Source organism: Orycteropus afer, unplaced genomic scaffold (genome assembly GCF_000298275.1).
Source record: "Orycteropus afer afer isolate SDZICR_OR568_19922 unplaced genomic scaffold, OryAfe1.0 scaffold00040, whole genome shotgun sequence".
NCBI classification, from domain to species: Eukaryota; Metazoa; Chordata; class Mammalia; order Tubulidentata; family Orycteropodidae; genus Orycteropus; species Orycteropus afer.
This window is the reverse complement of record NW_006921627.1, coordinates 4702278-4714231: the sequence shown is the minus strand read 5'-3', so window position 1 is coordinate 4714231 and position 11954 is coordinate 4702278. Positions and strand designations below refer to the sequence as shown.

General features: G+C 39.3%; 1 protein-coding gene across 1 annotated transcript in view; it reads left to right on the top strand.

Annotated features, from left to right (window-relative positions):
- WNK1 (WNK lysine deficient protein kinase 1) overlaps positions 1–7948 on the top strand; it is a 206208-nt gene extending 198260 nt beyond the window's left edge. The window contains 3 exon segments of the mRNA XM_007937044.2: positions 406–600; positions 7026–7213; positions 7631–7948. Coding sequence (XP_007935235.2) covers positions 406–600; positions 7026–7213; positions 7631–7948 — 701 coding nt within the window.
- Positions 7949–11954: the final 4006 nt, after the last annotated feature.

The following is an 11954-nucleotide window of genomic DNA, read 5'->3' as shown; positions in this document are numbered from 1 at the left end:
CTTAACTTTTATAATAACGGACTAATACAATATTTGTCCTTTTGTGATTGACTTATTTCACTCAGCATAATGTCCTCCAAGTTCATCCACGTTAGGCGGAAAATGCAGTTTATCTTATATCCACTGCATGTTCCTGTCTTATTCAGCTCAGACTTCTGACCCATCTAAGTTATCCAAAACTAAAGATCTTGTGGGATAGTTTTATATAGAGCATTACTCTCAGCCCTATTGCCTATTGCTTCTCATTCATTCCTCACTTCCTTTCCTGTCAGAGAGGCCTTTGTTTTTTAATTTGTTACAGCTTTTGACCCATCAGACAGTGGCACAAAAAAGGAATAAGGAGAGTACCTTATTAAGGGCGTTGGGAAAATGTATGTGTCCTCATGGCACTTTATCTTTTGACAGGTAACCTGTCTGCTCAGAGTGCAGCTTCAGTTTTGCACCCCCAGCAGACCCTCCACCCTCCTGGCAGCATCCCAGAGACTGGGCAGAATCAGCTGTTACAGCCCCTTAAGCCATCTCCCTCCAGTGACAACCTCTATTCAGCCTTCACAAGTGATGGTGCCATTTCAGTACCAAGCCTGTCTGCTCCAGGTCAAGGTAAGAAGTTACGCAACAGTCATTTTCCCAAAACATTAAAATGAATATATTGCCAGTCTAGAACAAAAGCCTGATTAAGATGGGTTGGGAGGCCAGTTGACCAGAAGACGGCCTGGAGACCTGTAGGAGGATTTATCAAATGAATATAGTTCATTTGGGATTTGGGGTTTATGCTTTAAAATCAGAGTGCAAATTCCTAGACCAAATTCTAAGAAGTTTAGCAGTTTATGAAAGCTAATGCATTTGCCTACTAGGGTAGATGTTTTTTAACTTATAAGTAGAGAGTGGAATGTTAAGATGAATTGCTATACATTTTAATTTTTTAGCCATCATCTATTTTCCAAATACAGTTTATAAATTATCATTCAAAAACATTCCTAGAGAGGGAAGATCTTCTACTACTATTAGAATGAGAATTGAAAGGGGTAGGTGTTTGGGTGAAGAAGAATAAAAGAAAACATAGATAACTAATTTAGCTGCCTTTGCTACAATATCACAGACACTAAGTTTGGATTGTTTCTTCACAGGATGAATGTACTTGCTTAATAAGGAGCACAGACTAGCTAGCATTATTTCAACTGAGAAAAGTGTCAGCATTTTGCAAATGAGAGAATTAAGGCCTAATATTTCCTGTGCTGCATATCTGCCCTCCCCTCAGAAGCTTGTTCTTCTGTGTGCCATCTTAGTACATTTCACCACTCCAGCCTCAAGTTTCTAACATCTTGTAGTTGTGTTCTGTCTCTTCTCCTCTCTCTGTTCTTCCCTGTTTTTCCCCTCTCACAGGCTGTGCGAAGTTTAACTGTGCATCTGAGCAGGTGACATTCAAACCTGGTGGCAGGAGGACCCGATTTCTGAGTACGCCCTGCTTGGCTCTTTGTGTGTAACACCTTTACTCCTTCCTCGTCTTTGTTTTTCTGCTGCTTGGATCTGATGTTTCACGCAGTCCATTTTCATTTGTCTCTTTGTATGTCATCTACTCAGTGGCTTGGCTGAGCTCTTCCCTCAGAAGTTTGGGTCCCCATGTTAATTATGATTGAAAAAAAAAAAATAGAAATAATAATAGGTTTCTATAAACTTCAAAATAAATTCTATCAAGTTACTTTTTCCATAAATCTTGACAGAGAGTAGATACGGTATCAAGACTATAGATTGCTGAGTCATATAGAATAATGAAGGCCGAATTCGACAGTCGTGTGTCATATTGTCTCCTTGCCTTGGCATTAGAAGTGACAGAAAGCATTATGATCACTGATGCCTTTCATCCTGCAGCAAATAAAAGATACATCCTATTTTTCAATTCTTCTCTTTTAGAGTAAATTGAAGTCTTTTTTTTCCTTCTACCAGTTGCAAAGATGCTAAAACCTCTTTTCACTGAATCCTTCCACAACCACTTTCCTCTACCACCTTAAAGTCAGTAATTCAAAAAGGAGTTTTCAGTGGGGTTATTTTGATAAAACATTTATTCTGTTAGAGACCAAAGCCCAGCACCTGCATGTGAAAATTTTTTACTGTTGAGATTTCTCAACTTTTTACTTAAAAACAGGCCCAATGGCAAGTCACCAACCTCTTCCACCTCATCTTCCTCACATGTGAAATGAAGAAGATACCATTTTTTTCAGAGCTACTGTACATGTCGACTAGGCTTATGTACACAAAACCATGTAGCACTCGGGAAAGCACTCATAGTCCTCTGACTATCCAGTAGCCAGGGCTTAATTGGCACATACCATTTTTAATATCATATTTTAATAATCATTTAATAATGTATATTGAAATAAAAATTTAAAACAATAACAATTTTTAAAATAATGTGGTTCAAATAGAAAACTTGTGGTAGAGTTTGGATAAAGATCTCTTAAGGCCTCAAACTTCTGATGTGGTTATTGAAGTGCTTTTTAAATGCATGTACTAAGGCCATCACTGTTTTAGAGTATGATTCAGAGGTCCTCAGACCTCTTCATGTTGGGAAGAATTTATACCCCTCTTTGTTCTCTGCATTGACCAGAATTTAAAGGAAAGTACATCAAATTTGCCTATATGTGTATTACATTGAATTTCCATTTTCCTCATTCTCACACATGTAATCCTTCTAGTATCCCTGTTCTTTTTTTTTTCCACCCTCAGTTAGTAATGGATTGGCTCTACTAGAGAGAGGGTCTTTTACCACCTTCCTTCACATAATACTATTTCAAGGCTCTTTAGCAAAAGAAGGGAGTGGGAGATAATACTCAATTTGGTACACTTGATGAGTATTCGAAGTATGTGTAATGTTTGAAGACTCAGACCAACAGCTTTTCTGGCAGCCCACCCTAGATCAAGCATATTAGTACTTTGACACTTGAATAAGCGTCTAATTTGCATGTCCACTTAGAAAGATCAAAGGACATTAATAATGGGAGGTGGCTGTTTTGAAGTAGAATGTGACATGCCAGTCCTGTTATGCAGCCTGAAATATCTGAGGGAAGAACACCAAGACTGTTTAATGAAGTATAACACAATGGTTACCATTTTACATTTATTAATTTAATAAATTCTCATCACATTCTGAAAGGTAGGTGGTATTATCCTAGTTCAAATGAAAATGATTAGAAGGATTACGTAGTTTGTGTACAGTTAGTGAGGCTGTGTTAGTCTCACAGCAGAGCCCATGCTTTTTCTGCTTTACTTGCTGTCTCCTAGGAACAAGCCTCATTTACCTATAAGAGAATGATAGGCTGTGGGTACCATTATTTAAATCTTACACTTCCCTTTGGGTCTAAAATGAGATGCCCTACATCTCTTGAAGGCACATCAGTATATATCATGTAAGCCTAAGTGAACAGATCCCAAGAGGCAGACTTAAAGCAAATGTGGAAAGAAAACAGCTACTTACAGGATGGGGATCTTATTAGGTTTGGATGCATTATTCTGTGCCCTCAAAGTAGATCATGTTTGGTAGCACGGCTTAGCTTAATGCTCTATTTATGTTTAGAGGTTGCTTGTTTTCCACAATCTTTTAAAGATTTTTCTGAAAAGGAAAGAGATAGTACATATATCTACCTAGGATACCTAGGTAGTACCTAGGATGTGAAAATGTAATAGCTAATTTAAATTAACTTAAAATTGTAACAGCCAACTATGATAGGATTGCTAATGCATTTAATTGAGTGCTTTTTAACAACCCAGCAGAAGAAACAGAAAGCGGGACATGGTCAGTGGAAAGACTGCTTGGATGTTTGAAATTCAAGCAGTGAGCCCTGAGAGGTTGGAGTTCCTTCCCTATCCTAGGACCCTAATGCAGGGCATTGCTCTTGTAAATACAAAGATTGGGTGTGGGAACTCAACTTCTGTCAGCCATGTACACAGTCCATTGGATAACCATGTTAAGGCTAACAGTCAATTGCTAAATCCCATAGAGCTTTTATGTTTGACAAGGGTTACTATGTCCTACCAGTCTGTCTCCCCTCCTGTTTTCTCTTGCTGGGCTTTAATGTGCTGTTTGGAGATTCTAAATATTTTACACTGATGTTTCTTTATCTTTAACACATTGCTCTCTCTTTGTGCTTCAGGGAAGATGGTGAAAAAAGTCTGTCCTTGCAACCAACTCTGTAGTAATTATCTTTTCTTTCTGTTACTTTTGGTCCTTGATTGCCAAGCCTGTTAACCATGAGTTCTTTGTTTCCTTGAAGCCTTGCATATCCCTGGTTCCTAACTTCCATCTGTTAATCTCTGCACCTTTTCTAATATTTTCTTTAACATGCTTAGTTGCTCACTACTGGCTTCTTTTCCAGATTGAGAAATCACCTCATAGTCAATGCTCTCAGTGATGACCCCTGTGAGCCTACCTCTATGACAGTCAGGGATATGTTTAGGGAAATCAGGGATGCCTAGCTGCTATGGGAAAAAAGAGTCATTAAGTTAGTATGTGTGTGCTGCTAGGCACTGTTCTACTCCCCAAGAAGCTAGCAGTGATCAAAGCATATAAAAGTCCATGCCCTTAGAGTTTACAGCATAGTGGGAGTTGTCTGTTAGAGTGATGAGGAGAAAAACACTGCTTAGTGTTTGTAGAGTTGGCTTCTTAAATTGATGGCATCTCATTAAAATGCAGGCAGTTCAGCAATCCAGCAAGACACCTCTAGGGTTTGGAGTAGAGTCAACAAAAAGTCCATCCTTGGGATACTGAGCAGTAAGTTGTGGTTCATAATAAACTCTTACTAGGTAGGACCTGGTGGTGTTGGGATCAAGGGGTGTATTATGGCAGGAGAAGATGAAAAAGTAGATTTTGGGGTAAAGTAGTATATACTACTTTTTAGGTGTTTTCAGTAGAACTGAAAAGGATTTAGAGGTTAATCAGTATACCGTGGAAGGCCTCTGTCCCAACTTTATAACAAGGTCTTCATTTCCCAAGATTTCATTTCTGGTCAGAAGGGGATGTATTCATTTCTTCCCTTCTTTAACAGGGAATCCTATTTTCAGAAGCCAAAATAAAAAGCTCAACTGTATGATTGCTTCTCCCTCATGGCATAAGCCCCGCTCTCAGAATATACTACTATGTAATAGAATAGAAAGGTTAAAATGAAAAGTGAAATTTGGTTATTAAAGGGCCTCACACCATCAAGGAAGACTAGCATCAGACTAGAGAGGTGACTCCCAGCATGAGCTTATTGTGTATAAGCAACGTTAACCTCTACTGAGCTGCTACTTGTATTTGGCTTTTGACAACTCTGCTAACTTGTGATGATTTCTGGTTTTGTGTTTTGATTTCCTTACTCATCATCAAGCTCACTAAGCAGTAATCATTCAAACAGGGTGATAGTCCTCATGCATGTGATATGCTTGCTTTCTGGATTACTTTAACTATCATGACTGCCCATCTTCATTGCCTGTGCTTCCTACTTCACCCTGACTCACATTTGCTATTTGAAGAAGGCTGTTCCCTGTGCTTGTTTACTTTTCCACTAGGATTTCCTATACTGTACCAGAACTTACTCTTCCCTTAACATCGTATGTGCACTAGCAATCCCTTTGTGGCTCCAGCAGGCACTTAGATGAGCTGATAAATCACCCTGCAGTAGTTCCGTGTCTTGCTGTGGTGGTAAGAAGCATGTAACCTTCCTCACTCTGCAGCTTCACCTCAGAATTAGCTGTTACTCTAGCACGGACATGCTTGTGTGTGCCATGTCCTGGGAGGTAGGTTTTAAATTTGACTTGAGACCAGCATAAAGGGCTTTTAAATGGCAGGATGGCTTCAGGTGTGCTGCTGTGCTCTGGTGCTGCTTGGACCTTAAAAGCAAGAAAATTGATGTACTTTTGTAGTGCCCAGCATAAATTGGGTATCTTATGGCCTAATGGCTCACAACTTCCTTAAGTAGCTTTTATATATTCTGCAGCAAATGTGAGATCTGGTAAGAGATTGGGGAGGGGGGCATAAAACAAGACCATGACTCTTCTTTCCCTCTTCCTTAATACTTGCCTCTTCGAATAATCTTCAGTGTGCCCTCCAGCAGAGCCGAAATCAGGCAGGACACAGACTCCTTCTTTCTCATCAAATCAGGAATAGAATACCTTCATCAAAGCCTCAAAGCTTCCTCCTCCCCTCTGCATCCCTGCCTGAGCTGAATGTTCCTGCTGCTTCCACCTGGGAGTGCTTGCTGTTCTGGGAAGAGGGGGAGAAGGGGTGAGAATCCTTGAACCAATTGAAACTGAAGCCATCTTCAGTAAAACCTTATCTTCTTGGAGTTGAATGGCTCAGGCTAACCATAGAGTTCCTTCCTCATGAGTAATTTTGGTTCTTTACCCATGGGAAATTGGGAGATGCTGAAAGCTTAACTTCTCCCAACTATGTTTATAAATTCATGTTTATGTGTCCAGGTGAAAAAGTTTTTTGAATAGAGTATGCTGCTACTTTCTCTTACTGCTTCTTTTTATTAAAAAATAACAAAAGAATATGGCAATATCCAGTAGTTTGGGAATCCCATCTTCTTCTGGACCAAGCATTTATCTTTGCATTTCTTTTTCTCCTAATTTAACCTTGCCCAGTACACAAGAAATCCTCTTCTTTTGCCCTGAATTCTACAAGAATTCCAGAGCAACTAGCCTCATTAACCATAGCCTCTCTCGTCAACCTGATGGCTGAGAAAGAGTACTGGCAGTCAGTTGCAGTACTCTAAAAGGCTGTGTGAAAGGCTAAAAAAGGTCCCTGCCCTTTGTGCCTACCCATCATTCTAAGTTGTTCATCCTTATGCGCACCTCCTGAAATGAATCCATTCTCATTACCCTATCATGTCAAAGCAAATGGCTAAATAAAACTTTGGCATCTTCCTTTCTTGCATGGCTTCCTAATTCATCCTCCCACTTTATGGCTTGCCATTCATCATCCTTAGTTTTCCCTCTTCTTTATATTATAACCTAAGCTCTTTTTAATGCTTGCATTCTCTTGCTTCTAGGGACCAGCAGTACAAACACCGTCGGGGGAACAGTGAACAGCCAAGCTCCTCAAGCCCAGCCTCCTGCTATAACATCCAGCAGGAAGGGCACGTTCACAGATGATCTGCACAAGTTGGTAGACAATTGGGCCCGAGATGCCATGAATCTTTCAGGCAGGAGAGGAAGCAAAGGACACATGAATTATGAGGTAAATCTTTTTTTGCCATTTTCCTAATCTGCCAGAGGATCACTTTGCACACATTTGAATCAGAGGCAATATAAACTACGTACTCTGCATTTTGTGCCATCACCTTTAGTAGCACATGAATTTTAACACTTGCAGCAAAACAAGATAAAAATTGCCCAGCTGCCTTTTGTTTTCCTTCCCTATACCACTAATTTTCTAGTCCTTTTATACCCTGATCCATGTGCATGTTCCAGTCAGAATAGTTATTCTCACCTTTACCTAATAAGTGTAGAGTCAATAAATATTATGGAAGGTTGTATTTTGCTATACCCTTTAAGATAGTCTCAGTTCTAGAATTGTATTTCAGTACCATGTATTTCACACCCATGTGTGTATTAACACCCACACCAAACTTTACATATACTTGTTTGTTTTCAGGGCCCTGGAATGGCAAGGAAGTTCTCTGCACCTGGTCAGCTGTGCATCTCCATGACCTCAAACCTGGGTGGCTCTGCCCCCATCTCTGCAGCATCAGCTACCTCTCTAGGTCACTTCACCAAGTCTATGTGCCCCCCACAGCAGTACGGTTTTCCAGCTGCCCCCTTTGGCACCCAGTGGAGTGGGACAGGTGGCCCAGCACCACAGCCACTTAGCCAGTTCCAACCCGTGGGAACTGCCTCCTTACAAAATTTCAACATCAGCAATTTGCAGAAATCCATCAGCAACCCCCCAGGTTCCAACCTGCGGACCACTTAGACCTAGAGACATTAACTGAGTAAATTTGGGGGCAGGAGATGGAATGCTGGGAGTGGGGGGGGGGTGGGAAAGTAGCCTATATACTAACTACTAGTGCTGCATTTAACTGGTTATTTCTTACCAAAAGGGAATGTTTTTAGTACAGGTTTGAGTCTTCACAATGGACAGAATCTCCCTCCCCACCTTCATCATTTATTACAGTGAGACAAGAAAAGCAGCTTTCTTAGGATGGGGCAGTTTTAGACTATGCTTTCCTGTTTCTCTATACTTAACAGTGAGGGCCAGGGAAGAGAATTGTGTTTATTAGGAAGCTACTAGAGAGCTCAGTGTAAAACCAGGCCCTATCTGTATTTTCAGGTCACTGAAGCTCTTAATTTTGGTACCACCCCCAAATCCTTTACTCTTCAAGAATCTAGACCACAAGGCAAAAAAAAATCTATTGTGCTCTTTCCTGCCCTGCTTCCTTTTTTTTTTTTTTTTTCTTTTTATTCCTTAGAACCCAGTGAAAAATACCAGGGGACTGGGGTGGCATCCTTTCCTAAGATAGGTCATTAGTGCTTTAAGCAAAAGATATTAGCAGCTTTGACTGCAGCATCAGCAATTAGGAAAAAAAAAAGATTCAGTTCCCTGTGGACATGTAACTTTGCCATCAGTTTTGATGTGGAAACACTGTGATATATAAATGTTGTTGGACAACAGTAGTTTTAAGAGAAAATACAAAAGATTTAAAAATTTCAAAAAAAAAAAGCTAGCTTTGTCCTTTACTTATTGAAACACTTTAACTTTTTCCTTTGTATTTCCATTGTATTAGATAAATAAATGTGAATGTAAAATTGTATAAATTACTGTACTTGAATACTTCTGTTCTCCCAGTATCGCTTGCTGGATATTTTAGTGCCTTGGACTTCTACTGCTTCTGCCATTAGCATCAATTTCTCATCAGACCCCAAATCAGCAGAGGGCATGTGGAAGGAACTCTTAGGTCCATGTGACCCCAGCAGTGGATATGCCAAAGGGAAATTGAGAGGTGTTTTTGTTTTTTAAGTCATTCAGCAATTTTGTCTAGAGCAGGTGTAAGATGAGCAGGGTGAGAAGTTAAGTTGGCATCAATGGTTGACAGCAGAAAGTTCTGTTTTGGTAACAGTGAGGACAGGAATTGTAACAAAATTGGGCAATTAAAATATAAAGGGTGGTGTGTAATGAGTGAAAGAAAAAGAAAGGCTAAAGCATGGGGAAACAGACTTGTTTTGAAGCTACATGATGCCTGGCTAACGATTGCCACATGCCTTACTTTCTTGAGCTGGGCTTGAACAGATGGGAGACCTAGAAGAAATGGCGGAACATGAAGGGGGTTGGGGGGCTGGTTTTTAAGTTGGTAAATGTGATTGTGAAAAGTCACAGATGGAGAAAGTTGCTCTAAGAAAAACTGTTTGGATTGCTTTCCTGTTGTTGCTCATGTACCATGCATTTCTCAGCTTGGGGTACTATCTTCTGTGGAAAATAGACTCACATCTGAATTAAGAATTATAGGAAAGAATGTTTATTCCTACCCATTTTCCTATATGATGCCCAAATGGTTGCAGGTTTATAATCTATTGTGCCACCTTTATTATTTCTAGAATTGCAACTGATATTCTCTCACATTTTCATATAAACAATATTTCCCTTAAATAACAACTGCAGCCAACCAGTATTATTTAGTGCTATGTCTAGTGATGGACAATTCTATTTACAAAGCTTTCAGGAAATATTATCCTAATTGGCTTGTTTGGGATCTTTATCATCTCTGAAGATGGGGAAGAAGCTAGGACTCTTAATTTTTTTGGGTGCTTCTAGATTCTTAGTTGGGAAATTGGAATATTTCCAACCTCTTACCCACCTCAATGGCACATCCCAGGAATCACCATAAAAATCAGAAGAGCCTGGTTCCTATTTGGATACTGTTTGTTCCTTTATGGGCCATGTTTTCGTTAAGTTGGCTAGGCCCCAGAGATCTGAGATGAAAGCTGAAGGTTTTATGAGAAGTAGAAATGACACCGACAGGGTTCCAAGCCCTCCTTTTAAAATTGTTTGTTTATTCTCTGCTTAAAATTCTCGGGGAGAGGATAAGAGTAAGGATAGAACAAAAAAGGTGCCATGTAAATGAGAAATGGACCACCTAAGAGGAATGAAACAATCTTTTCCATCAGAGAACGAGGGAGCCAAATGCAGCACATTGTTATTTCATTATTTTGGTTTAGTAATTTTGAGATCTCTTCACTCATACACAAGAACAACTGTTTTCATTTACTATTGATTTTTTTCTTTCTCTCCTGTGGATGAAATAACTGAAGCCTAGAGGAATGAACTAGTGCTACTGAACTGTTTAAATTATTTTTGTGTTAATAGTACACTTTGAGTATCTTTTTTCCACATTTAAAAAAATCTTTCTGAATTAAAAATGTTTTCCTTATATTTAACAATGTACACTGTTTGAAAAAATAATAAAATTAATTCAAACCTTGGGGGTTTCTCAGCAGCCGTTAATTGTACATTTTGCACTAACTCTGGGTGTTGCGCTTCTTGTAAGATTGCGCCTTGTGCTTCGGTTTGTTACCTTTGTAGACTTATTTAATGAAACCATTCAAATAAACCAAACTCGCTTTTGTTGAGCTATGTGGTTTTACTTCTAGCAAGTTTCTTTTACATGTTCCCTGTGGCCATATTTTGAGTTACGTGCAATTCATAAGTAGACTCCTAGTTCACAGGAAGGAGGTCTGGTGGCGTAGTGCCTAAGGCATTTGACTGCTAACCAGAAGGCTGGCAGTTCAAATCCACCAGCCACTCCTTAGAAGAAAGACTGGGCAATCTACTTCTGTAGAGATACCACTTCGGAAACCAGGAGGGGACACTGTGAGTTGAATAGCCTTAACAGCAGTGAGTTTGTTTTTTGTTTTTAATTGACAGGAACTTTTTTTTTTTTTTAAGCAACAATTCTGCCCTGATCTGAGATTATGCTGCTGCTGATGGAATATTTTTGAGGAAAAGTGTAAGGAACATGAAAAATGCAAAAACTGAATACATAACCAAATCCATGCAACAAAAGGAAAGGTAAAAGCTTTTAGAAAATGAGGGTATTGGGGTAAGCTCCTGCCTCTTCATATTCCAAAAGACTACCTACGTTCTTAGACTTTATGGAGAACTTCCCAAAGTTCACAGCTACCCGCAAATGGGTCTGTGAGCCACAACACTTTATAAAAAACTCCTTTAAGATTATTTTAAAAAGGCACAGCCCAAAATGCACCTAAAAAGGTAAAACTGCAAAGTCATCATTTAGGGGAAAAAATAATGAAACATCTAAACATGATGAAAACCCAATTTATGTTAAGGTAGGCTATAGTTCACATCAGAAATGAGGAAATACAAACAAACAGCTACTCTATTTTTACTACAAATCAAAAGATTTCTTGTGTTTTCTCAAAATGCCTTGTCCTTGATTTTATGGAAAAATGTTTGTCTTCAAAGGATGCAGGGTAGGAATTTCATAAACTTAAAAATGGGAGATAAACTTAGATGACTAGTAATCACCACTACAGCTGTTGCTTAGCATCATACTCAATACTCATGGGGGAACATTAAAAACATGGAACCCTAAAGGGAAGGAAGGCAAAGAATATGCATACAATTTAATACACGTAACTTAAAACTGGTGCTCAGTAGTATGGCATGTATTGTTTGGGGGCAGGCAGCCACTGGATTCCTAAAATTTCTATCTTTATTAACATAATACTTTAGGAATAAACAGTCAAAAGCCTCAAGAGCTAAAGAAGAAAGTACTCTGTCCAGAGCCTCCCCACTGCAGTGTGAGAAGCATTTTTAGAGTGCCGCTTCCCCAGTTGCTGAGCTTTATCTGCCATAGGCTCCGATAGTCAAATCTTCCTCTGGAAAGTTCAGAATTAGGTAAATCTTTGGAAATAAAACTCATTCCCTGGGAGTGATGAACAATTTCATGACCAAAAAGTAAGTT